This window comes from Barbatula barbatula (genome assembly GCF_947034865.1).
Source record: "Barbatula barbatula genome assembly, chromosome: 11".
NCBI lineage: Eukaryota > Metazoa > Chordata > Actinopteri > Cypriniformes > Nemacheilidae > Barbatula > Barbatula barbatula.
The window spans coordinates 22,837,599-22,864,393 of record NC_136774.1 but is presented as its reverse complement, the minus strand read 5'-3'; the positions used below and the strand labels follow the sequence as shown (position 1 = coordinate 22,864,393).

General features: G+C 40.5%; 3 protein-coding genes across 7 annotated transcripts; all 3 read right to left on the bottom strand.

The window, feature by feature from the left end:
• Window positions 1-163: 163 nt before the first annotated feature.
• dhx37 (DEAH (Asp-Glu-Ala-His) box polypeptide 37) lies at window positions 164-13,121 on the bottom strand. 2 transcript variants are annotated; one of them, XM_079467780.1, is made up of 28 exons: window positions 13,008-13,121; window positions 12,616-12,730; window positions 12,080-12,246; window positions 11,885-11,997; window positions 11,403-11,751; window positions 11,173-11,321; window positions 11,010-11,102; window positions 10,757-10,853; window positions 10,213-10,326; window positions 10,027-10,128; window positions 9,807-9,921; window positions 9,628-9,726; window positions 7,356-7,411; window positions 7,090-7,234; window positions 6,940-7,016; window positions 6,597-6,829; window positions 6,397-6,508; window positions 6,211-6,317; window positions 4,800-4,988; window positions 4,591-4,715; window positions 4,399-4,515; window positions 2,580-2,752; window positions 2,361-2,475; window positions 2,113-2,250; window positions 1,857-1,951; window positions 1,142-1,215; window positions 957-1,054; window positions 164-857 (listed from the first exon to the last, which is right to left on the bottom strand). In XM_079467780.1, exons 2-28 carry the CDS (start codon window positions 12,719-12,721, stop codon window positions 781-783), a joined length of 3,435 nt encoding a protein of 1,144 aa, XP_079323906.1. In that variant the 5' UTR covers window positions 12,722-12,730; window positions 13,008-13,121; the 3' UTR covers window positions 164-780. The 2 variants fall into 2 exon arrangements, with proteins under 2 accessions (XP_079323906.1, XP_079323907.1); XM_079467781.1 differs by having other exon boundaries at window positions 579-857; window positions 12,616-12,745; window positions 13,008-13,115.
• On the bottom strand, window positions 13,113-15,906 carry gp1bb (glycoprotein Ib platelet subunit beta). 2 transcript variants are annotated; one of them, XM_079467787.1, is made up of 3 exons: window positions 15,829-15,906; window positions 14,291-14,664; window positions 13,113-14,208 (listed from the first exon to the last, which is right to left on the bottom strand). In XM_079467787.1, exons 2-3 carry the CDS (start codon window positions 14,641-14,643, stop codon window positions 13,914-13,916), a joined length of 648 nt encoding a protein of 215 aa, XP_079323913.1. In that variant the 5' UTR covers window positions 14,644-14,664; window positions 15,829-15,906; the 3' UTR covers window positions 13,113-13,913. The 2 variants fall into 2 exon arrangements, with proteins under 2 accessions (XP_079323913.1, XP_079323914.1); XM_079467788.1 differs by lacking the exon at window positions 15,829-15,906 and having other exon boundaries at window positions 13,119-14,208; window positions 14,291-14,746.
• Window positions 15,907-16,368: 462 nt separating this feature from the next.
• On the bottom strand, window positions 16,369-26,613 carry septin5a (septin 5a). 3 transcript variants are annotated; one of them, XM_079466762.1, is made up of 11 exons: window positions 26,336-26,585; window positions 21,733-21,823; window positions 20,766-20,852; window positions 20,411-20,534; window positions 20,145-20,279; window positions 19,591-19,708; window positions 19,380-19,481; window positions 19,166-19,262; window positions 18,892-19,027; window positions 18,079-18,181; window positions 16,369-17,001 (listed from the first exon to the last, which is right to left on the bottom strand). In XM_079466762.1, exons 1-11 carry the CDS (start codon window positions 26,429-26,431, stop codon window positions 16,939-16,941), a joined length of 1,152 nt encoding a protein of 383 aa, XP_079322888.1. In that variant the 5' UTR covers window positions 26,432-26,585; the 3' UTR covers window positions 16,369-16,938. The 3 variants fall into 3 exon arrangements, with proteins under 3 accessions (XP_079322888.1, XP_079322890.1, XP_079322889.1); XM_079466764.1 differs by having other exon boundaries at window positions 16,370-17,001; window positions 26,491-26,613; XM_079466763.1 differs by lacking the exon at window positions 26,336-26,585 and adding an exon at window positions 22,369-22,793 and having other exon boundaries at window positions 16,370-17,001.
• Between the last annotated feature and the right edge of the window lie 182 nt (window positions 26,614-26,795).

The window sequence follows — 26,795 nt, the reverse complement described above, 5'->3', positions numbered from 1 at the left end:
ATGTTCACTTGGATATTTCTATGAGACGTGACCTACATTTAATCTCACAAACGAACAAGTTCATACTTCAGTGGACGTGTGGGAGTGTGTTTAAGTGTGTGTGGGAATAATTACCGTACTTGATAAACTTTTAAAGTATTAACACAGCTTCACATAAACACCTGTAATGACACGGCAGTTTATTTTAAGGTCTCTTTGTTTTCAGTACTGCTCTTAAATTAAAGAGACATCAGAAGCGAAACGGCGTAAATCTCTCACACACACACACACATCAGCATCGGTGGACGTCAGGCCGCATTTAAGTGAGCGGTATCACTTCAGTCCCCACGCAGAACACATCTGAGAATCAATCCACCCTCTTGAATTCACATCCTGTGCCAGTATCAGGAGAGCTCGGGAGGGGGCGATTTATAAACTCACTTTACGAGATCTGAAGGATCCAGTCCTACACCCTGAGAAACCGCATTGAAACAGCGTATTGCCTAATGAAAGGTCTTGATGTTCAAGAGTAAAACAGTAAGCGCTCGGGTAAATCCGCAATGTCAAGAACAAACAAAACATCATCCAGACTATGAGATTGTGTAAAAACATCATACAAATTTATTTGCTCTGGTTTATGATCCATAAAATTTCCAAATGTCCAGTTCACGAGGTATTGAAAAGCCTTCTTGCATTAAATTACAGTCTTCGTTTGAAAGTTATGTGTATGAACATTTTCAGTCTGTTAGATGAAGGGGGGTCCGGTTGAGTTCTACTGTACATCAGAGAGGTCAGAGGTCGTCAGATGGGTGGCCAGCATTTAGTGACCTTTGGATGAAGAGATTCAGGGACCCACTGACAATACGCTGATAACAGATCTACAAAGACAATGTACACTTACTTTAGATTCTATTCATTTGGGTAAAAAACATCTTAATTGATATGGAATACATACAAGATAATTATCTTTTACTTACATTTGTAATTTTTTGTCCACGCCGCCTCTAGAGAGGTTTTGTTGTCTACTTTCTCAGACACCAGAGCTGAGAGAAGAACTTCAGTTCGAGGCTGCAGTCTAAAAGGCAATAACAGGACATTATATGACACTGATGCACATACGTGTGCAGGTGTTTGTGTGTGTGATGGGGTGTGTTGGTCTCACTTGGCCCATGTCTTCATCATTACAGCGGGTGACGACAGCAAACACGTGCTGAACTGCTGCAGCTTTGGACAAACCTGCAGAATTCAGACAGGAAGCGGTTCATTCCGAGGTTATTTCGGTTCATTAAAATTACAATTTTGAAAACGTTTCTGTTTATCGAAATCAAATAACAAACACACTGACCTAAACATTGTAGGAAAAACTTAACAATGAAATATTGCCAAAAAAACAACTCAAATAAGTTAATAACAAAAACTCAAATGAAAATGTGTTTATCTTATATTGCAACATGGAACAAATAAATTATAGATGACAAAAGCATACACCACAATTGCTAAATCTAGTATTGAAGTTATGTTCAAATTAAATCACAAATCTAAAAATAAAAGGCAATTTAAAATATTAATAAAACTAAAACTATAAAAACTATGGTTCATTCATCACGCAATCGTTTTCGACATGGTCTAATGGTAACGAACTTACAAACTCGAAGTATCACTTTCCCCCCGCTCTGTATTACTTGTAGAATTACTATTATTAGCAACGCGAAAATTACGTTCGGACGTGCCGAAAAAGACGTCTCAATTTCGCACTCGAATTTCGTGCTCGAGTTGAAATAATTCGCAGAAAAATGGGATCGAGCCGAATACCGAGTTTACGTCTATTCACTTTGCTTTGATTCGTTCGGACACACGATAACACACATGAACGTTACCTGCCCCTCCAGGAAAAACTTTGCAAACAGTTTGTATCGCTCAAGGCCTTCTGGGTAATCCAACTCAACAGCGGGAAGTTTCCAACCGACTCTGACTGCAGAGACACACCCAAAAACACAGCAGCACATTCATGTATCACATGACTGTTTCGATAAACACATGGGAATAAAGTCATCCATCCACCTCTCAAACCTCTCTGATCGACGGAGAGAGAGAGACACATAAAGGTATAAAAGGAAAGAGGTGTGGTCTTACAAAAGGTGCTCTGCTGTTGGCACTTTATTCTGCCAGTTTGTGGGCAGTACCAGGGGGCGGGATTGTTCTCCGGAGCGCTGAAGTGACAGTATTGTGGGAGGAGCTTTGGAATCCATTCCGGCTGAACGCCACAAACTCCTGCAAGAAATGAAACGAGAACGTTGCGTCATCACAAAATCAATGTGATCCTCTGGAGATGCTTACGAAGTTAAGAATTGTGTTCATTGAAAGCATCTACAAACACACACCTCTCATGAACATCTTTGTCGTCTCCATGATCTCCTGATAAACAACAAACTCAGGGAGTGTCTTGTGAAGAGTAGATGATGGATGAATAAACACCGGCTCATCGAGAAGTGGAGTCTGCGACACATATGAACGTTCATATACATCACATGTCAGCTCATCGAGAGAGATCGAGAGAGAGAGAGAGAGCGAGAGAGCGAGAGAAAGGTTCAGTGTGACACCTTGTAGCCGTTTCTCCATTTGGGATCGAGCAGGTCTTCGTTCTGCACTCGTCTGGCCAGATGATCTCCTAAACCTGCTAGTACGATCTGCCTGAGATAAACCACCTGAGCGTCTGTGGGAGGAGCCATCTGATGATCCACGAACACACTGGCGTCAGCGCACACACTGTTCACTGACAGAGAGAGAGAGATCATCAATAATACTCTACATACATATACAAATAAATATACATATTTATTTATTGTGCATTCCAAGTTAGAGACGTTTCTCAGAAAAATACATTTTCTACAACAACAAAACTGATTTTCGTATTACTCGTAAAGCCATATTTATTTTCATATTGTAACAAAACACAAAACAAACCTCAATATTATTATCCTTCTCAGTTTTCTCCGTTCAAAAACAAATCAATATGTCACTTATTCTTCTTTCATTTTTCGTCTAAAAATAAAACCAAAGTCTGAAAAAACTTTTAGCAAAGAATGAAAGGAAAACTAATTCTTGAAAATGACAGAAAGGACAATTATCAGGAATTGATGAATGTGAATTTATAAAAGCTTTGTTATCTCTACATGTTTGTTTATAATATTTTTATTTATATATTTTATCATTTTTTATTTATACTTGGAAAGTTGACATATATACTGTACATATATGGTTTGACATTGCAAATATTAAGAAAACTTAATGTGAATATTACTAATAATGTTATTAAATTAAAAATAAAATCTGAATGTCTGATACAGTATGCTTAAGTGAACGGTATTTTTTAAACATTTAAATCAGTTGAATGCTATTTTCAGGACTTTTTTTGTTTCATTTTGTTCATTTAAGTTTTAAGACGACAAAATTATAGAACAAAAATATGACGCAATTCGCAAAACTCGAAAACTTTGTCACTTAACACTTGAAATACTAAAGATTTATAAAACAATCTCAAGGAAATGAATTAATTTGAAGATAAACAATGTCATGTGGTGCAATCAGGATTAAGGCTGTGGCCAATTAATAGATGAAACATTAAAAATCACTTAATTTAACATTTTAATCTCATTTAAGTGTACTGCAGGGTTGGAAGAAATGACAGGATTTATTGCGGTGTCAAAACCCCCTCGCTCTTCCCAAATTGCACCATTTGCTCTAGTGAAGATCGCATGGTGTATGATCGTTACGCTCGCGTCTTAAAAACGCAGCGCTCGTGTGCGAGGCTATTCAAAAGTTTAAAAGCTTTCCTGTAGCTCAGTGGTAAGAGCATTGTGTTAACAACACAAGGTTGTGTGTTGGATCCAAGGGGATTGCAGATACCTGTGTATAAATGTAAAGGATAAAAGCGTCTGCCAAATGCCTAAATGTAAAAATGTAAATGTCATATGAAGAAAACTGTTTTATTTGACTCTTATCTATCAAATCTGCTGTTTCTGTTATTTCCATATTTGTCGTTATTGCATCGCGTCTCAAAAGCGATTCTCTGAGCTCTGCGTGTGTCGCATTTTTAGACGCAGAGATGTGTTCTGTCTGAATGGCCCCTTGCAGTACACCACATTCTTAATGTTTGAATAAATGTCCATTTATATACATTTTGCATTACATTCTATATTATATTTTCTTAACCAGGACACTTCAATTTAACTTTATTGTTTGTTTTTCTTGTTTTATGTAAAAGATTTTGGCAGTATTTATGCGAATAAATGAGAGAGAGAGAGAGAGAGAGGCTATAGCTTGGCACTCTGTTTTGCAGAGTTAAATGTGTCGTAGTTCAGATGTTTCGTAAACGTTCTTTCTCAATATCCGTCTCCATGCGTGCATGTGCGCGTGTACCTGCATTGGTCAGCTGTCCTCTCAGTCTGCGGATCTCCAGCATGGCTTTGTAACGCAGGCCGTTCCCCTCACAGAACTGCTGAGAGCATCCCGCAAACTCACACGCGCCCACCGCCCCTAAACACCCACCAATCAGAATCAATGACATTCACTGGACACCTCCTCCATCTGATCAAAACCTGACGTACATACCCAATAAAACCATCAGATCTCCCAGCAGAAGCGACTGACCCTGACCCGCCCATAACCTCTTCATCTGAACCGACCGGGCCTTTTTCCCTGACATCCGGCTGCTCTCCTCCTCGCTGCCCGCAGGCCTGAACACCACAGAGAACCACAGGAACACCAGTCAGGGTGAGCGCTTCCTAATGTTTTATACTAAAATGCATTTATTTAATCACCTGTCATATTCCTCAAAGATCTCTCTGACGGTCATGGCGGACACTATAGTAATGATGTACGGCATACAGCCCTGCTGACGGCCCAGAGCGAGCATCTTAGCGTAACGCGGTGATACGGGGAACGCCGCCATCGCACGACCCAGAGGGCTTATGGGACATGATAGACGCGCTCGCTCCATTTCATTCAACCTGAAAGAGAGAAACACAAGAGAGGTTCCATTATTTATGACACTCATTGACAGCTTTCATTTCCATGTTTTGTGCTAGTACTCGTCTTCTGTAAAACCATAGCATCTCCACATAAAAACACCCGCAGATGACCGTTTCCAAACATTTGTCACTTAATGAATGTTTGGGTTATGAATTAACACTTATGTTACTTAGACTGAACTTGGCGCTGCACGAGGGAAAAATATTTTACTATTGTATAGTAAAGGACGGAACACACCAATCCAGAAAAACGAAAACAGAAAAAACTGAATTTGTGAAACATTTAACAGATTTCTTATTGTTGTCGTGTCATCCATCATATTGCAAGCCATCTCACTCCCGCCCCTCATTTGGGATGTCCTCTTCTCCGCGAAATTGTGCTGCAAAGATATCGATCTGGGCCTTTTATAAGGGGAGTCGGTGCCGTAAACCGTTGCTATGGCCGTGGCTTGTTATCTTGATGATGATCCTGAGAGACTGATTGGATGCCTGAGTAAAATAAGCCGACCCTCTTTGTCTCTGACACTGTGCTGCAAAGATATCCATCTGGGCCTTTTATAATTCCATTAAATGGGCGTATTTCCTGCCCCATTAGAAGTCTATGGGAATTTCGGGTGGCTCTTACACCCCATTGTGCATGTTCTTACAGACCCTGCCAGCCTCTTCAAAGGTGGTACCCTGCAAGTTTCTATGAAATCCTCGCTCTGAGCGGTCAAAGTTAGTAAAATGTTAATGGTGGTTTTGATAGTCTGGTTTTCGAAAACCGGATCAGATAGAAATGATATAGCACACGTCTTTATGCCGGTCTGAAGGTCTGTGAAACGTTTGGTTTATGTAGCGTCTTGAAAGCTCTAGGACCAGTTAGATGCAAAACCTTTAGTCCCAGAAGAAGTTTATATAGCAGATCAGAATGTTGGCTTTGTCGAGCCAACATAATAACATTTATGTTAACATAATATGAACATATAACCAATAATATGAAGGGAAATAACCATAAGCTTGGATGTAACCAACTACGATGGTGATTTATGCTTATAGCAAATATGAGGTCTCTCAAATTCTGTACCTAAAATGTTTTGACAAAATGGTCAGACAATTACGAAAAACACTACATTTACATTCCAGACCTAACAGAAACAGATAATGGCTCATCTAGAATTTAAGAATAACAAACAATCATAGGGGTTAAAAGCAGACTCACCGTCCCCGCCGAGGCGGTTCCTCCAGCGCACCGAGTGAGATGAGAAGCTGTTCTGCAGAGATCAGAGTCTCGGTGGAGGGTGGTGTGGGAAACGGGAAATTCACGACCTGACCACACACAAACGTCGATTTATAACACGCGCGTGATTCAGACACACAACTGACATACAACTGTCATGCGGTGGACCTTTTCAATGTTGAGATCTTTCATTTGAAGAACGAGGTCGTCGACGGGCCGGCGAGTGATTTCAGCCTCCGAGAACAAGCTGAAATCTCCAAACACAGCCGAAGAGTACAACCTACACACACACAGACACACAAACACCTTAACATTACACATTTCAGAATTGAGTCAACTGCTGTGAAAAATTATTTGACATGTTTCACCTATAGCAGTGTCCCGCCTCCGTTCTGCCCGCCCTTCCTGCCCTCTGATTGGCTGAAGCCTGTGAGATCCATGTGACCTTAAAGGTGGAGACGCCCGTCACTCGGTCATAAAACCTCTTCTTCACGCGGCCGCAGTCCACGACATATTTGATGCCGGGAATGGTCAGAGACGTCTCGGCCACGTTGGTCGCAACAACGCACAGACGCGCTCCGGCAGGAGGCGGACGGAATACCTGAACACACGCACACGCATGTAAATCAACATCTGTATTTATTCAATGTGTAATCTACAAAGATATCGAATATAAATCTAATATTAGGATATCCATATTATTACACAAACCTTGGCCTGCTGCTCAGGCGCCAGCAGAGAATACAAAGGCAGCACATAGAGAGGAATGGACGGGTCACTCTTCTCTTCTAAAATGATAAACATTCATGAGTGACACATACACACAAACACAGATTATAGACGCCCGTGTGTGTGTCTCACCTTGATCGCTGTCTAGATGATCACCCAGCTCCAGCTCCAGATCTGAACCCTCTCCATCATCTTCATCAATGCCAGCCTGACGGTCTTCATCACCCTCATCCACTGGAAGAGCCGAGTAATTATCCAGACTGATCTTCGGAAGACACTGGCAGACAGACAGATTCAAAAACTGAATGTGAAAGAACGTCAAACGTCTCTATCGGTGTTGCGTGTCTCTGCGGTCACGTGACCTCACAACATTGCATGTTTAGCACATGACATCATACCACATTCTTTTTCTTTGCTCTTCTGGATGTCCTCAACACTTCAGCGTCCACAGAATCTGTCAAAACAAAATGAAGAATGTAGCTCAAGTCTTTCTCATCTCTTCCAGATGTCCTGACACTTCAGTGATTCAGCAAATTTTTATCATACAGACATCCATAAAACCATCCAAACAAATTGAAGCTCACTACGTCATGGTGTCCGTGTGAAATAAAACACATTTAGTGTCGCACGATAGACCGGTGCTAGAAAAGTACAGCGATTCCTTCTGTTAAAACAACATAATTTCTCGTTTATTTGGTACAGGTACTTTAATAAAGCGAGCATTTCAAAGCTTTCCTCTGCGGCAGTCGTGTGTGCGCGGACGTATGTGCCCTCAGTGACAACTTTCCTTGTATATGCGCAGCTGCTTCCGGGGTGCGAAATAAAAGTCATGGCGGCAAACATAAGTGCCTTTTCCACCTGTTCGCGGCATGTCAATGAAGCAGATGCACGAAGACGAAGATGCATTACAGCTTGGAGTTAAAGGGACAGTTCACACAAAAATGAAAATTCTGTCCTCATTTACTCACCCTCGGGTTGCTTCAAATCGGTATAAATGTCTTTGTTCAGATGTTCACAGAGAAAGACGTATTAAAGAATGTTAGCAATTTCCAATTCATCATTGACTACCACAGTAGGAAAAATGTAATGATAGTCCAAGGTGCCCCAGAAAAACAAAGTCTACTGTGGTAGTGAATGATGTCACAGAACTGAAAATTGCCAACATTCTTCCAAATATCTCTCTTCGTGTTCAACAGAACAAAGAAATGTATACAGATGCACCTGATAGTGAGTAAATGATGACAGAATCTTCATTATTAGGTGAACTGTGCAAAATCTGCGCGGACCAAAAGAGCCAAAGCATGTCACCGACAGACATGCCGACCAACCTGTTTAAAGAATTTTAAAAGCAACAGGAAGCGTATGTGAATAACAACAGCCTGAACATTAATAATATTAATAAATGCTGTAAAAAGATTTATTTTAATGAATTGTAATGTATTGGAGTGAATGTCTTAGCTAGTTTTTATGTCCATTATTTAAATAATAAAACATTTAAATGCTGAGTTGTAATGCTGGGTTCACGCCAAATGCGAACAACGCGTTCCACGCTCTTTATTAAATCGCAGGAAATTTTCACGTGAGTGACGCAATCTGACAAATATTTCTGTGTCATTGCACCGCTTGCCACTAGTTCGCGTCTACACGCATCTTTGTATGTAATTTACTCGTACAAAACACTTCATTCGCGCTTGGTGTGAACCCACTGTAAGAGTTATCAGAGATTATAAAACTTAAAAATGAATAACAGAATTTTAAGTTTTGCATGTTTCATCATCAATTTTTTTCATCATCAATTTTTTATTATTATTTCCTGTATGTTGGTTTTGCATGGTATCGATTCAATATTGGTATCGAAATATTTGTCTTAGGTATTGACAAGTACTGCACACAAACATTTGGTAAACAACACTAGGGGAAATGCTTACTAAAATGTAAAATGCATATCCTCAATGATGATTATTTGTAAGGGCTGTGCGATAATAAAGAATAGTGTGATATTTCATATGCGATGCGATATTTCGTTTTCTAAAATACATTTTAATTGTTTTAAAATACATTGAAAAATATATATTACCAATAGGGCTGCACGATATTAAAGAAAAATGTGATAATTTGCTAAATAATGCGATGTGCGATAGAATAATGGTTCAAGTTTGTAAAATATATATTTGAAAATGATACAACCAACATACATATTTTACTTTATTTCAAACCATCTCTGCTATCAGCATCAACCTGTAAATTATAGAAAAAACTATAGACCACTTTGCAAGATGTCAACACTAAAACTGAAACCGGAAGTGCTTCTGGACCACTTATTTTCTTAAATCTCACAACTCTTCTTCAAAAAAATCCAATATAAGATATTGGACTTACATTTTATTTTGGTTAAAATCTTTTGTTACTTGCATTTTGTTCAATCGTTGTGTAGTGTTAAAAAGCTGAAACAGGAAGTTCTTTCAGACCAGCTTTGGATCAGACTATATACGTAACTATTTGAATTTGTTAAATATGCACATTCGCGATATTTCGAATATTGCGCAGCCATTTGTTTAGTAAATGTAAAAACGGCAAATGGTTTCTGTGAGAGTTTTGGAGATAGAATAGGTCAGTATAAAAAACAAAACGATACCACAAAGATACCAAAACAAACGTGTGTGTTTGTACCTGTGTGCTCTCGGTTGGGTCTGTAAGGAAAAGCTTTTCTCAGTCTGCGACACACAGAGTGAACCTCCGCCTGACCCGTCAGAAACACCAGAATCCCACCTGGAAACACACAAAACACATGTGATCAGATCTGCAGCCTGTGTGTGTGTAGTATCTGCACTCATGTGTGTGTCTCTGACCTGACGGTAGCATGCGGTGAATCTTGCAGATTTTGTGAAAAGCTTCTCCAGTGTAGTCTTCCATCTGTGTGCGTTTATTAAAATGAACCGTGACTGGAAACTGACGCGCCTCCACCTGCACACACACAAAGCGTTAAATAGATCTGTGTACACAAGACCGCATCGATTGTAGAAAAGTGTTTTCAAGCATCCCAGCTATAATGGAGAAGTTGTGCGAGACCTTGATAACAGGTGGAGGTGCGCGGAAGAGTCTCTGGTTCTCTGTGAAGTCCTCCACACGCAGCGTCGCAGACATGATGATGAGTTTCATGGGTAGACCTCTCTGCCAATCACACGTCACAAATTCACATCTCAATCTCATTCAACGTTACCACACTGGTTCGATCGGACATGTGTTGTGTTTTACCCGGTTTCGGAGCGGGGCGATGCGTGAGAGGAGCCCGATGAGAATATCAGTGTACACGCTGCGCTCGTGAGCTTCATCTATAATGATCACACTGTATTTCTGCAGAAGAAAATCCTACAAGACACACGCAGAGTCAATGATACAGAGAGACATTGAGACACCTGAAGATCAAACAATAATAGTGCCAAAGATGATTTTGCTTCCTCTATATGCTTCATGAGTAGCACAAAGGTGACTTGTCATTATTAAATGGTGACAGTGAGTGACACAGGTGTGAAGAGAGACTAAATGTGTAATACGAGTATTATTTCAGAAAACAGACACTAAACCAAATACCATCATCAGCGAAGTCTACAAAAAACAATCATGTTTGCTCGATCTCTCTTTAATCACCATTCAATACGAAAAAATAGGAGTCTGTCTTGGATAGAATGTTCAAAATGATTTGTGCAAAAACAAGTCAGAAGAAAATCACATTTGAAATGATTCTAGAGATAACGATACATTACATTTTAAGTATATCGCCCAGTCCCACACGTCTCACCTTCTGAATTTCTTTCAGCAGAACACCATCTGTCATAAACTTGATCTTTGTGTTTTCTGTCACGTTTCCCTCAAACCTGATCTGATATGACACCACCCTAAACACACAAACACACTGTTAGAAAGAAAGAATACCTGCTCTACCCTCAAACTTAGATGTTTGTCTGTGAATGGACAACACCACAGCTTTCGCAACATATCTTCGTATGAATGCCAAGTCGAGGCTTCCTTCTTAAATAAACCGGACGTCATACCCAGTGGATAAATTCATCTCTTTGGCAACACGTTGAGACATGCTGATAGCGGCCACTCTTCTGGGCTCGGTCACACCAATAATCCCACCAGAGCTGAGAGAGAGAAATTATATGAGAATACAGATGATAGATCGCACGCTGTTTGATATAATGATGTTTATACCTGCCGTATCCGGCCTCATACAGGAACTGAGGCACCTGTGTGGTTTTTCCACTTCCGGTTTCTCCGCACAACACCACACACTCATTCTCGCTCACCGCTTCCATGATGACCTGTTCCTCTGCCAGGATGGGCAGCCTCAGACGGGCTTCCTGAAATTACAAAGACACTTCTGTAGTCTGACTTCATTCACAAACAGTCAGACACAAACATTGTAAATCTGATTGCTTTACTTGAATCTCCGGCAGTCTGTCCACAGGAATGAAGACGGCAGGTTTGCTCTCTTCCTCTTTACGATGAATCTCTTTTATTTCTATAACTTTCTTCTCCTCCTCCTCTTTAACCTCCGGCTGTTTCTTCTCGTTGTCCTCTTTCTCTGGGCTGCTGGTCTTTTCTAAAGGTTTCTCCTCGGCGATCTGTTCCTCGTCTTCATCAGAGTCCGTTCCTTCACTCTCTGAGTCTGATGTCTCACGATCCATTTCTTCCTCATCGTCCTCTTCTCTCCGTCTCTTTCTGTTTGCTCCACTCAAACTGCTGATCTTTTCTGTGGTTACACTTCCGTTCTGTTCTCCATCCATCAATCTGATCACAGATTCAACGAGACATGCGTAAAGCTCTACTACTTGTCAATTATCCTGACGCAGCTCTAAAATATGTAATACTGTTTCTGCATAACATCAATAGTGCATGTGAAGAATAGGGAGCGAGAACTCACTTTTTGGTCTGGTAGAGTTTGTCTCCAATGCCCAGTTTAGATGTCGTGTACAGCATCTTCATCTCAGTCTGAGGCAGTTGAACTTCAGACAGTTTGGATAATATTTCTGCTCTCTACACACACACAGAAACTACATATGAACCAGCAGAATCCATTAAATACTGAACACGAACAACACACACGCTCTCTCCTTACATGTGCTTTCTTTTCTTTCAGCTCCAGAACTTTCTCCAGGTTCTTCCTCTGTTTCTTCGTCAGGGGTTTCTTCTTGTTCACGTGATGTTCCACTTTCTGTTTCTTGGTTTTGGTGGCGGGCAGGACAAGAACGTTAGAGCCATCGACTCCTTTAAGCTCTTTGCCCTCTGCACAGAAACAAGTTACACAACAATGAGATCCAATAGTGTTCATCCACATGCACTGTCAGTTTTGATAAACGTGTCTGCTTTCCTGTGCCTCGGTGGTTAGATCATGGCACTAGCAATGCCGTGGATTGAATCCAGGCGATTGCACATACTTAGAAACAAACGTGTAGTGTAATGCTTTGGATAAAATGCATAATGCAAATGCATAAATGTCAAATGCATATTGTTGCTGTTGTTTTTCAAACGCAAAAGAGGTGCTTTAAAGACAAAGACCTAAAAACGTCTGTGATGGTATATTTGTTATACATCTGCATGTGTGGTACCTCAAGATGACCCTTAGATCTCTTAAGATCAAACGCGTTTTCATACCCTGTATCTCCACCTGGACATCACTGTGTCTCTCTCCAGCTGCTGTCTGCGCAGATGTGCTCTGCAGTCTTCCTTTCCAGTTGTGTTTCTTTCTCAATCTGCCCATGACAGAACCCTGCAGACACACAATCTGAGCGATGAGGCGTTTATCAGAAGGTCAGTTTATTGAATATAATATCTCTTTTATATGTAGTGTGTTTAACGGAAGAAATAAAAGCCGACTGTGGATGTCAATGTTTACAATTGTCCTGATCAGCCGACGAATTAAATAACGGAACCGACGCGCAAAGACAATGTATTAACGAGAATCGCGATATGTTTGAGTTACAAACACATTTGTTTTGATGTCTTATCGATGTGTCTCATACAGTAAGATTTTAAGAGAAACTCACGTGTAGATCCTGTGGTGTAACTGTTAAATGGCGCCGGTGAGCTTCTGCAGCGCATAAAGAGTTCCGCTCATTTTGGTTCCGCTGCGGTAAAAGCAATACAACTTTCACGCAAACAAAAACGAGCTTTATTTAATATAGAAACAGTATTACACAAACAGCTGTAATCGATTATTTTATCATCATATTATTATTGTTATCATGAACATTATGCATTAGCTCACATAAACTACGGTGAACAATGCAACTACAGCATTTATGAATATGAATTAATGTTCATTTCAGCATTTACTCAAATCAAATGTCGTCACTGTTAACATTAGTTGATGCACCTTAAACTGTATTGACATTAACAATGATTAAACTAGATTTTTCAGTGTAAGCTAATGCATTTACTAATGTTAACTAAAAGCACCTTTTTGTAAAGTGATAGTAATTCATTTATTAAGATGAAATATTTGCACGCTGAACATGTCACATGCTGTTAAACACATGTACAGACAAACAACCAAACATGACGCATACACATGTGTACATGTGGACCAAAACTGATATAAAACTATAGTAAACAATATAGCATTGTGGAATACTATAGTAAATTGATAAAATGTAGTAAATACTGTGGTATACTTCAATATCTACTATAGGATGGTTCAAAAACATCATATCTTTTATATACTGTATAGTTTATTATATTAAATGCAATAGTACACTACAATCTTTTTTCATTTGGGTAGACGTAAAAAATCTTCCTCACTCATTTTACAGTAAATTCTACATTTGATTAATAATTGAATAATACAAACGTGCACCACATTTATTAAACCTACTTTCTTGACGCACAAAGAGTTCTTCAAATGATCATTTAAAATGACATAACACAAGAGTTTCCTGACGTACGTCATCATCCTACATGCTCCTGTCTTTCAACATGACATATTCATTACTCCGAGCATCGTCTTCAGCTGTGAAGGTCTCTGCAGCCGTACGCCGGGCCTCTCGGGTGAGCCGCTCAAAACGCCGCAGGAAGAGGATGACAGACGCCAGCAGGAGGGCTTGAACAACGATGAAGATGAAGAGGCTGATCTGAGAAGCCAGCGCTAAATTGCACATCCAATAACGACAGGTCTCCAGAACCTCCTCCTCCACCAGATAGACCACCAGACGGCCTCGCAGGTGCGCTGGAGAGCTACACGTGACGTTCCTGAAACACATACCGGTGTGACATACTGTATGTGATCAATTGTGTTTGGTTCAAACTTTCTCGTAAGTCTTTTCCCGTTTACCGTATCAAAGCATCATTCCTCTGCTTCAGCAGCCATCCCCTCAGATAGAGGACGCTGCAGTCACATGACCAGGGGTTACCGTGGAGATGAGCCAGACGCAGAGAGGGCAGGGACTCCAGCAGGTCGTTGGGCAGCGAGGTCAGGTGGTTGTCATTCAGGTAGAGTTCGGATGTGTGAGGAGGGAAAGAGGAGGGCAGGGTGGCCGAGGTCAAGCCACGTTTACTGCAGTTTATCACAGCGCCCTTACAGGAACACATGCGAGGACAAACAGCCTGAACCATCATCATCATCGTCATCATCTCAGTGCTCAACACAGAGAGAAGAACCTTCAACACGAGCAGATCACACCTCATAACAGCAAATACACACACACACTACAACACAGAGAGAGAGAGAGAGAGATTTTTCAAGATTCTTCGGTTGCAGAACACATATCAATAACATTGCATCATATAATGAAATAATCAAAACAAGTGTCATCTGCGAACAAATGATGTAACAGCTTTTCCCCGTCGCTTTTAGGACATTTTTTTTATTGACCTTTGACCCTGATGGTCTCAGTGTGATTCTAATCGAACCACAAAGTGTCACAATCTTCATTGTTACATTATTTTCAAAGTATTTTTGGTGAAATGTTTTTCTCGATCTGTGTGCTTGTGGTGTCTTTCTGTAGGGATAATATTTGTCTTTGCCTTAAGTTTTTTTTTTACCAGGAAATAAACGTTCTGAGACTAAACATCTCTTTTAGAAGTGTCCTGGTCCACATGGACATTGGACGACCGCAACATCTTCACAAAATTACAATAAGAAAAGAACATATCAATGCAAATTTCTTGATCCGTCCTTGCAGTTTGCACAAAGATTTGATGCTTGTCCTTTTGAAGGAAATGGCATAGACCAAATGACATAGACCTATTAATATTTTAATATTTGTTAGATATGTTGTCGGGGCTGCAGAACACACAGACGTCTGTCTTGGAGTTATCTGACATTTCAGGATACTAAAAGGAAGGAAAGGAAGCTGAAAATGCAGAGATAGAAAATGTCAGTGCGCTAAATTGAGATCATTCAACACTTTTCTGAATTTCCATCTTAAATGAAAGGGAAATGATCTTTTCGGCACTTCTTAGACTAACATTTGCCAAACAAATTTGAGATGAACAAACATTTCGCATAAAAGTTAAAAAATACAAGTGAAGAATTTTATCAACAGTAACAAAAATCCTAGAAAGATTGTGGATGTTTGAATTCCACATTTGTGTGTGTAGTGTGGTGGTGGTACTGTACATGGTTGTTCTCACAGTAGTGCCATGTAAAGACTGTATCATGATCCCGTATCGTGGTGTTTCTATTCAGCAACATCATTTTACCACAGTAGCACCACATTTTAACCTACAACATGTATGTTTACTCAAAGTACAGCGAGAACCAGAAGTAAAGTCATCCTTCTATATATTTATCAAATTAAAGTCTTAGTAAAAGCATGAGAATTAACGTGTAATAATGAGGTAAAGTGAATATTCAGAAGGAGGTCTTACCAGTGTGTCGGTATCAGAAGAAGGGAAGCGTTATGACTGCAACATCAAACACAGCTGGGTCAAACTGATAAAACACACACTAACTCCGCCCCCTCCGAGGATGACATCACAGGAAGTCAGAAACTCAGATACTGAAGCATCTCAACTGCAAGAATTACGTTGACTTTTACTATTTTTCATTTAACATTCAATCATAATTGTTGTAGATTTAATTGAGAATATTAGTATGATGGATGTCATTGCAACTTTGATATTTTTATAAAAGTATGTTTATGTACAAAGTTCTACATTTGTCAGTCGATCTATGAAAATAGCAACATGATAAAACCAATGTAGGAACTACTGATGACTTGATCGATCAGAGAAGATCAAGGACAGTTCATTGAATAAAAATGAATAAAACTCTATTGCATGACGTTGATTTAGAAAATAAACAAATAGAAATTAGAAAAAAATGACTTAACATCTCCAAAATGTATTGCTCAGATATCTCGTCTGTGATTTTTCTTTCTTATGGGAATAAAACAAGTACATGACAGGTGATGTTTCATTCACATTTATTTGCGAGATTGATAACATTTTATACAATAACAGTATAAATATACCGGCTCTGCTTGAAGAAAATGTTACGGTTGTCATAATTAAACCAACAAAAGATCAGCAGTCTGAACTGAGTGTTTATCGACAACAATATGAACCGTATTTTCACATTCACCAAGTTCAAGCACTAAACAAAACTGCCAATGAGCAGAAATATAACAAATTCTCTCTCTCAAGCGCATTTGTTTATATTGATAAACTCCAGCGTTGTTCCAGAAACAACACATTGGTCTTGCTAAGCAAATAAAAAAGGCCATATAAATTAGATATTTTTAAAGTTAATTTAAGTTAAATACACACAGGTTTGTTTACGCTCCTCATCGTGGCTAGTATTTGTCATGAATGATATCACATAACAGCTGCGCTGTGTTTGATTCAGGCAGACCGAAGCACCAGGCGTTGAACGTACAGCAAATGTAAAACTGTGTGTCGGACAAACCTGTAGATGTCAGCATATTTCTACAGTATCATTTAAATGCGTTCACATCTGAGAGCTGCCGTGTGTGTACATCACTGGTCTTTCTCGTGCATTTGTTGTTGCATTTTTTCCAGCATCTCTTGCATCCTCTTGAGCTGCGGATACGAAACAGCACTTGTGAGTCACATTGGTTAAAAACAAAGTATGCATACTATAGTTGATTGAACGATGGAATATAAAAAATAGTGTTGTAGTCGAGACCGCCTAAACCGAGACCAAGACCAGAGGGTGTCGAGACCGATTCAAGATCAAGTCCAGCACTCCTAATATTCATCTTAGAGATCCACATACAAGGAGTCATAATAACAGAATCAAGCGTTTTTAACGTTCTCCGAGTGGCAAAATAGATGTGTGTTGTTTATAGATGCACAAATGTTCTGGTTTGTTCTAGATTTGTTTAGGACTAACCAACTGTTTGTAATTGTGTCTAAAATTAAAGTCATTAAAGTCACTTTTATCGAATAATTGTCTAAAATCAATACCACGTTTTCAGATCATGTCAGACGTTATAATATAAAGAACCTTGTTCAGTTAGCTTGTTTGAAATCACATCTTGGATATCGTGGACCTTTGTATTGATTTTGTTGACAGATTTATTTTAGGACAATCGCATATTCATCTCTTACCACCACAACGGTAACGCAAAACAATTAAAATAACTTTCTCTCAACAGGTATTGGTCTGGCTTTTGTTGAAACTAGTAACTTTTATCAATAGCATAAGCACCTATTGTATTATTGCTACTGTATAGCATATCACTTTATTGCTCCCTGAACTTTCTGAAATCTAAATCTAATAAGAAATAAGTCACTGATTGCTTTTAAAGTTTTACATCCAATCACATTAAGGCTGTTAACACTTAAATCAGACAATGCAACAGCATTTCATTGTCCTTCCAACAGTTGTGGTCTTGAAAACAAATCTTAGACCAAGACAAGACAGAGTCCAAAGACAGTCGAGACCGAGGCAAGACCACGACCATCAAAAAATGGTCTCGAGTACTACAACACTAATAAAAAAACATACGACTCTCCATCATTTTGTACATTTTCATGTTTTGACGAAATAAAACAAAGCTATGGTTGTTGAATCAACTAAAATGTAGAAATTTTAAGCAAATAAAATCCAACATCACACACTATCATGGCTTCATATGACTGATGATTTTGTACCTCTTCGTCCTTCATCTTGATAAGTCTCTCTGTCTCCACATCTGGTGTTGGCAGGGGCAGGATGGGTAACGGACTGTCTGTACGGTTTTCCTGTGCAAGTTTACTGTAACACACACATGAACCCTAATTACATTCATGATCTCACAAACCAGCTGCAACTGAGCAAATCTCACACGCACGTGCACGCGCACACACACACACACACACACACACACACACACACACACACACACACGCACACATACATGCACACAGACACAGACACACATGCATACAGACACACGCACACAGACACAGAAAGACAGACACACACAAACAAACACACACATGCACACAGACACATACATGCACACAGACACATACATGCACACAGACATACACACACACACGCACACACACGCACGCACACACACACACACACACACACACACACACACACACACACACACACGCACACACACGCACACAGACACACACAGACACATACATGCACACAGACACACGCGCACACAAACATAGATGCACACAGACACGCAAACACACACATAGACAGAGACAACACACACACACACGCACACAGACACACGTGCACACGCACAGACACACACGCACAGACACACACACACACGCACAGACACACACGCACGCACACACACACGCACGCACACATACACACACCCACAGACAGACACACACGCATAAACACACACACAGAAATACAGACAGACAACACAAACACAGACAGACAGATACACAGACAGACACATACACACACAAACATACACAGAAAGAAACACAGACACAGACACACACCTGGTCATCTCCTGTATGCAGTGAGCTCTGTAGTTTTCATAATGCACGTCACACGTCACATCTTTCAGGTCGTGCATGTGAGAGCGGATCAGCATGTTTCTCAGTTTCACAAAGTCACAGTGAGACTGATTCTCCACTGAACGAAACACACAATAAAGCACTGAACTTCATCATCATAAAACACAGCTGCCATCTCAAAGGTTTGATTTGCTCTTCAACTGAGATATTGCAGAAATATCATCCGCGACATACGTCACAGACTCCGATCACTGACCTTCCACGATACCCCAGGGGTAAAGACGACCTCTGAGCCGCTGACCTCTGGCCTCCACTACTGTATTACTGCCGATGACAGCAAATGGAGTACACTCCTACAGCGCAACACACAAAACTGACAATGACTTCATGATATCTCATACGTCAGATCAATGGATGTACAGTGTGATGCATTAAATCATGACAGATCAAGAGTGATATGTTTGTCTGACCTTCAGCTCTTTGTCCATCTGTTTAAACTCCTCCTCTTCATCAGAATCACACTCAGGGAACTGGTAGACTTTAATCCCGAAGCGTTCGATCTCATCTCGCACCTGCCACAGGTCAACATCACAAACATGAAACTTGTTTCTTCTTCATCTGCAAGTGATTTTGGAGTGTTTAAATCCGTATTTACAGAGAAAGATATGAGCGGCCATTTACCCGGTCTTTGAGTTTCTTCACTTCATTTGGAGTGAGGCAGTCGGCTTTGGATATCAGAGGAATAATGTTGACTTTCTCATGTAAAGCTTTCATAAACTCCACATCCACCGGCCGCAGACTGCACACAAAACATTACAATCATTCGGAAATCACCCGAATACACGTTCATTTCATTTTACTGAATAAGTGAATGAGTATCACTGCGGCGTTAAACCTGCTTTGCTTTAGCTTGCTGAAAAATATACTTCAAGTATTTTTATTTTTGTGTGTTTGCAACTTGAATAAGGTCAACATTACAACAATAAATGATACAGATGGACAATGCGTGCACAGACGCACACACACAATATTATCATGCAAATATGCATACACGCATGAACAACAGAATGTGCTTTGGGTGGGTTTGTCTTATAAATATTATTTCATGGCATCACATGTTTACTACCTGGGGTTTACTATGAAGTAATTAAGTTAGTATTAAGGGTATGTATTGCACTCCCGCAAATATAAACGCGATCACACATATGAACACACACATGATGTGTTTGTCGTACCCGTGTCCAAACGGCGGTATGAAGTACAGGCAGCAGTGGACTCTGTTGTCCAGAATGTTCTTTCGGTTGAGTCCGCTCTCGTCTCTGAAGTACTGCTCAAACTGTTGATCGATGTAATCTGTGATGGGCTTCCAGCTGAAAACACACACACAGTTAGTTTACTCTTCATTGAGCAAAGTCCTTCTATAAGAAACTTTATTCCCTGGCATGTAAACTAGCTGACGATATAGTGAACGTTGTCGATCAGCATCCAGAAGCATTCTCACCATTCATTATTATTAACGGCGTCTCCAAACCCCGGCGTGTCTACGATCGTGAGCTTGAGTTTAACTCCTTTCTCCTCGATGTCCACTGTGTGTTTGGTGATCTCGACCGTCTGGTTTATACGTTCTACAAACGGCATGAAGGAGGATCAAAAGTTAAACATGAGAAACCAGAGATGTGGACTTCATTTAGACAAAACTTTGCTTTTTGTGTGTTTTATTTATAGTGAATTGTTATAGGGATTTTAATTTATTAAACCCAGATATTACACAAGGAAAATACTCCTTTTTTTTGTTTTGTGTTCTGCGGATAAAGGACAGGCGTGGAGCCGAGGGTCGGCCGATGATCTATTTGTACCTTCAGCATTGAGTAACTTTCTGTCTTTATAGAGATCCGTGAGGAAGAGGCTGTTAACTAGAGTAGACTTTCCCAAACCTGATTCACCTGAAACACACACACACGTTGATATTTCTGTTAATAAAAGCGATATTGTAAGTAGCCATTGCTTGTAGACCAGAAACATAGGATGGAACAGTCAGTTTATACGTAGTTGAGATGCAAAATGACGACATAAATAGTCACTTGAGTAAACTTTTCTTTAATTTTGTTTCTTTACAAAACAAATATTTTATTTAATAAAATGTGCATGATATATATTTTTTAATAGAATTGAACAACTTGGACTGAATAATAATGAAATTCTTGAGACCGCTCGATCAAATGGAGAACATACAAATTCTTGATTTATTATGATTTTTTCACAAAATGATTCCTGTACATTTGATGAGTTTTCTGTGCAATGTGCAAAAAACCCGTCTCGATCTCAAATTCTCAAAGGTATTATATAGGAATCAGAAGTGAATATGTCTAAAAGTACCAAATAAACGGCGACAAACTTAAGTCTTTATGGTTATGAGAGTTAACATGTATTTTTTTGTACGCTGTGAACATGTTTATAAACATTATAAACATGTTTTTCACTCCATCGACTTCTGTTGATTATAAACTGACCGAGCTCATGATATTTCCTTTGTGTTTGGAGAGTTTGTTCACAAACACAGATAACTTCCTTTTAAAAACTTAAAAAAAACATGTTTTTTACTATCCATTCCAAGTTATATCAACTATTGGGTTGTTTTGATGAAGTTATGAAAATAAAACACAGCTTCTAACACAATAAAACACATTCAAAAGATGATAACGTAATAAAAGCATTATTCATGAACATTTTCAAAGACGGATTTATTTTTCAAATAAACGTGTCGTTTGTATATTGACGTGTTTGGCTTTATTCCACGGGGACGGCCGATGACCTCACACGTACCTGCCACCATCAGAGTGAAGTCAAAGCCCTTCTTCACTGACTTCCTATGAACCTGATTTGGAAGTGTGGCGAATCCAACATACTGCTTATCCTGGAGACGGGGAAATAAGTTGACATTGTTAAATTTCAAATAAACTGTTCAGAATGACACGGGGTAAACGGTCTGTTTATGCGTGTACTGTTTCTTTAAGCCTGAAGTTATGTGAACAGTCAGATTGGCACAGAAATCATGGAGCATGAGAAGCGCAGTGACTTTGAGTCGCCCGCTGTACATCTCTACAGTACCAACTGTGCCGGAAACTGGCCAGCAGTCAGAAACTCTTAAAATAGAGACGCAGACATTGACAGCACTCACTGTTATGCAGCGGACGCAAACAAAAAATATTTATTAAACCAACGTAGACAAAATGAAGAGGCCACAGACACACACACAAGGCCCCATTGAAGAGCATCAAAACACCCTGAAACGACAGCCAAACATGATCATCTCACAGCCGGACCATCTCACTGGTGTTTCCGCTGTCATTCTAGAAACAGAACACGGCCAATTCTCAGCCCACACTGAAAAATAAGTAAAGATCTTTACATTTTCTTTTCTGTAAATATATATTTTTACAGGACTATTGAACGCACAACCTTCTGTCGAGTGGTTCGGGTTCGAGGGCACAGAAGTTTCTCCACCAGTTTCTCCTGAAGCATCATGGTGTCCATCCTGGACCAGACGACTCAATACAACGGTCCTCAAAAAGGGTCCTCCTGCCGTCAAAGCCTCCCCTCTCTCTCTCTCTCTCTCGTTCTATGTTTGTTTCCCTTTTCCTTGTTTTAAACCGTTCTCCGGCTCATGGCACATTCCAACACTCTGCGTTCAGGCTGGCAGTGGAATCCTCACGCCAGTAAATGAAAGACACAGAAATGAAGGTAGAGAGAGAGAGAGAGAGAGAAACGTAAAGAGAAAAACGCATGGAAGCAATTTCAGACAGGAAAGGGGGGGAAGCTGAAACCGGGAGAAAAAACACTCATTCATTTGGTCGTGTGTTTCTCCCCCACTTATTTCCACAGACGGCTGTGTGTGTGTGTGAGACACATTTAGTAAGACGGAGCCGCACCCTTGCCAGACTGGCACACCGCTTTTCCACAGACTGTGACTTTCAGTTTTATTTTCTTTCTTCGCGAGGCGCACTTTTGTGAATCCTCCACTCTTTCCACTTAAAATTGCTCTTTTATACCGTTACATTGTTTCTTTATTTCAATGTCTTTTTTTGTGATGTTTGTGACGTGAGTCCAATTATTTCACAGTTATTGAAAGATGGATAATACATCTTTAAACAGTATATACTACAGACAGCATACACAGCCAGTATTTTCACATTACTGCCAGCTTAGGGTGAATTGCATTGTTGTTTTTCTCACCGTTGTGAGTAGCTTTAGATAAAATGTGAAATGCTGTGTGCTATTATGAAAACTTAAAACTGAGCCTTTCAAGTGCAAATCTAACTGTACATCAACAGGGGGCGCTGCTGTTCCAGAGGACAACAGGCATCTCTCAATAGGAAAGGCACAAACTCATTTCAAAATACAAATGTAGAAGCTAAGCATTTAAAATAGTGATTTCTGAAACGTGACATAACAAAAGCACTCGCTGACTCTCGTAAAGACTCAAATATGTAACCAATTGACTTGATTTGAGTTGTGAACCAGACACCAATGTTGATAACCAAACAACACTGAACCCTATTGACTTTCATTGTACACATAAAAATGTACACATGACAGTCTGCCCCTAAGAGGTTTGATGGAGGGGGGGGTTATTGGTCTTGCATATAGATGATAAGCCTGCTGATGGGGGGCTGGAGGGGTTCAGAGGGGGTCTCGTGAATAGATGAGAGCAGATGTCTCTGAGTGACACAATGGTCCCTGCCTCCTCCCTTCTCCCAAAAGTGGAAAACAGAACCCCACTCACTGTCCAGCTGTCAGGTCTGTATGCCACCTGGAACTCTCACACCAGAGTGAAAACATGAAACAATCATACTTCCCAAGACTCAAAAACATAGCCAAACAAATTGGCCTCTGGTTTTTTGTTGTCTGCTAAATTAAACATTTAAGCTCAAATAAATAAGATGGTCACTGGGCATCTTTGATGTCTAATTCATCCTGAACTGTTTGCGCTACACACATGAGATGTGCTGTTCATTTACTAGGCAGATGACGATCAAAAACTGGAGGGGTGACCCGAGTTATTGAGATCAGAATATGCTCTTTTTGACACTCTTAACAAGGACCAAGAAGACCCTAGCAACCAACCATTAGAAACCCTTAACAACATACCATATAAACTGCACAGCAAAAGCAACAACACAAAATGAACACCTTAGCAACCGCAAAGGATCTCCCTAGCAACCGCCCCCACAACACTTTAGCATCACGACAGGAATATCTGCATGGACAGGCACATCTTATCTTTTCACCAAGAGCAATTCAAGCTCAAAGTTGCCGTCACGAGCGTCACACAGGGTCAAACGCGCAGATCACAGGTCGGCTTTTGTGTAATTATTTGATGGATTTTTATAAGTGGCAAATAAGTGCCGAGCATATGAAATCTCTTCTTTTGTGTTTGACAGAAGACAGAGTCACATACAGTTTACACACACATGAGTGAGAATAATCGATGACAGAATTCTTATTTTTGGGTGAACTGTCCCTTTAAAGATGAAAATGAATTCATTTGTTAAATATATAAACGGGCAGTGCTGCTCGTCTCGACAGGGTGCTGAGACGGATGTTTCTTGCTGTGGCATTTGAGCAACAGCACAAGCCATTTGACTTTATGATCAAAAGAATCTCATTTCAACCAGCTGTCACACACATACACAAAACTGACAGCACACTGTGGCAAAGAAATGACCTTTTCACAGAGAAAGTGCCAGTAAGCCTTCCAGACCATTAAGTTATTAAACATCAATACAGAGAGAGAGAGAGAGAGCGAGAGAGAGAGAGGGAGAGAGGGAGAGAGGGAGAGAGGGAGAGATGGAGAGAGGGAGAGAGGGAGAGAGGGAGAGAGAGACAGAGAGACGGAGAGAGAGAGAGACGGAGAGAGAGAGAGAGACGGAGAGAGAGAGAGAGACGGAGAGAGAGAGAGAGAGAGAGAGAGAGAGAGAGAGAGAGAGAGAGAGAGAGAGAGAGAGAGAGAGAGAGAGAGAGAGAGGGAGAGAGGGAGAGAGGGAGAGAGGGGAGAGAGGGAGAGAGGGAGAGATAGAGAGATGGAGAGATGGAGAGATGGAGAGAAGGGAGAGAGGGAGAGAGGGAGAGAGAGAGAGAGATGTAGAGAGAGAGAGAGATGGAGAGAGAGAGAGAGATGGAGAGAGAGAGAGAGATGGAGGAGAGAGAGAGAGGGAGATGGAGAGAGATGGAGAGAGAGAGAGAGAGAGAGAGAGAGAGAGAGAGAGAGAGATGGAGAGAGTAAATTGAGAGAGCATTTAAGTGTGTGTGGGTGTAAGCTGTTGCATGTCTGTTTTGTGTGGGCATCTCAAATCTCGTGCACATCTTCAGTATGTAGATCAAATTGAAAACTCACATCATGACACCACACGCGGCTTTGATCCAACGTGACTTACAACAGAGAATCTAATGGAATAAATGATGTTTTATTTCCAACAGCAGGCAGCAATGCGTAACCCGCTTTTTATCATTAGCTACTAAACCACAGTACTATCCATGCTTCTGGAGCAGTGCACATTCTCTGTGGTTTGAGCCATTGACTGTTAGCTATGAGATCATCTCTGGTGTGCTCTTGAAGTCGACCAAAAAGTTTGAAAGTCTTTATACGGAAATCCACTAAAATCAACATTATGTAAAAAAAAAAGCTCTACAGCTAACAGCAAATCACACCTAACGCTTATTGACTATTAACAAAGAGACAAACACGCCAAGCCCCAACAACTGAAAATCAGTTTCCACAGGAATCAATCAACATTGCACTTGTGCAACTATTTGATGGATTACACAAAGACTGCGCACATCACACATGAACGACATATGACTCGGAAGAATGGTACATCACGACCACCCGTGTGTGACTATCTGAGTCTTAAAACCCCAGGATGCACATATGCAGCTTTTCAAATACGATGTTTATTATAACCTGCGATGCTGTGAGTAAACCTCCCACACTGATGCTCCTGTAACCATGGCGACGACTTGGGAAAGGCACAGCAGCATCAGCATCATCTAACAGCTCACCAGGCGCACATTGTACAATAAAGGCATCAGGACTCTAATCACGAAACGCATTTATGATAAGTCACAGATGAACGCGTGTCATGACATCCGGTCTGATGCACGACGGTCCGGAGGAGCTCGTGAGAAATAAAGTGCGTCAGCTGATGTTGGGTGTAAAACCGTCAGCACAATCTGCTGGATCGTTTTCCAGCTCAAACACAGAAGCATGTAAATGTATATAACAGCGATGGATCTATAAACAACATACTGAATGCATTAAACACATCTGACACGCGCAAGCAGTGCGGTACGCGGTTACGTTGCGCAAAACGCGTCGTGGTTTAAAAAAAGAAGTGAAATGATGCGATGCGTGTCGTGGGTTTCTCACCTCGCTGTCCTCTACATGCGAGCGCAGCATCAGCACCACCACCAGCGGCAGCAGGTCCGATGCACGAGCGAAGGATGAAAAGAGAAAAATCATCATTTAATTCTCTCAAAAACACTCAAAGACTGTAATAACAGTGACTGCGGCTTCTTCTTTACCGGATTTCATCACCCTGCTCTTGTATCGGATGTTGGTGGTCATGTTTCAGGCTCTCTCTGATGGTCTGTACCGGATGAGGTCTTGGGTTTCGTCTGGCTCACAGTCGGGCCCATCGGGAACCCCAAACGTACAAGAGGCGTGGCAAATGGATGTGGACACGCCCCTATGCATCAATCATGACTCATGGTCGTACAGAATACTAGGTTGTCAAATCATATCAAAATGCAAAGATATATATTTTTTACACTTGACCCTGTCTGTGAAGTTAAGGTTTAAGGTTTAATCTGATCGTGGATTTCACTGT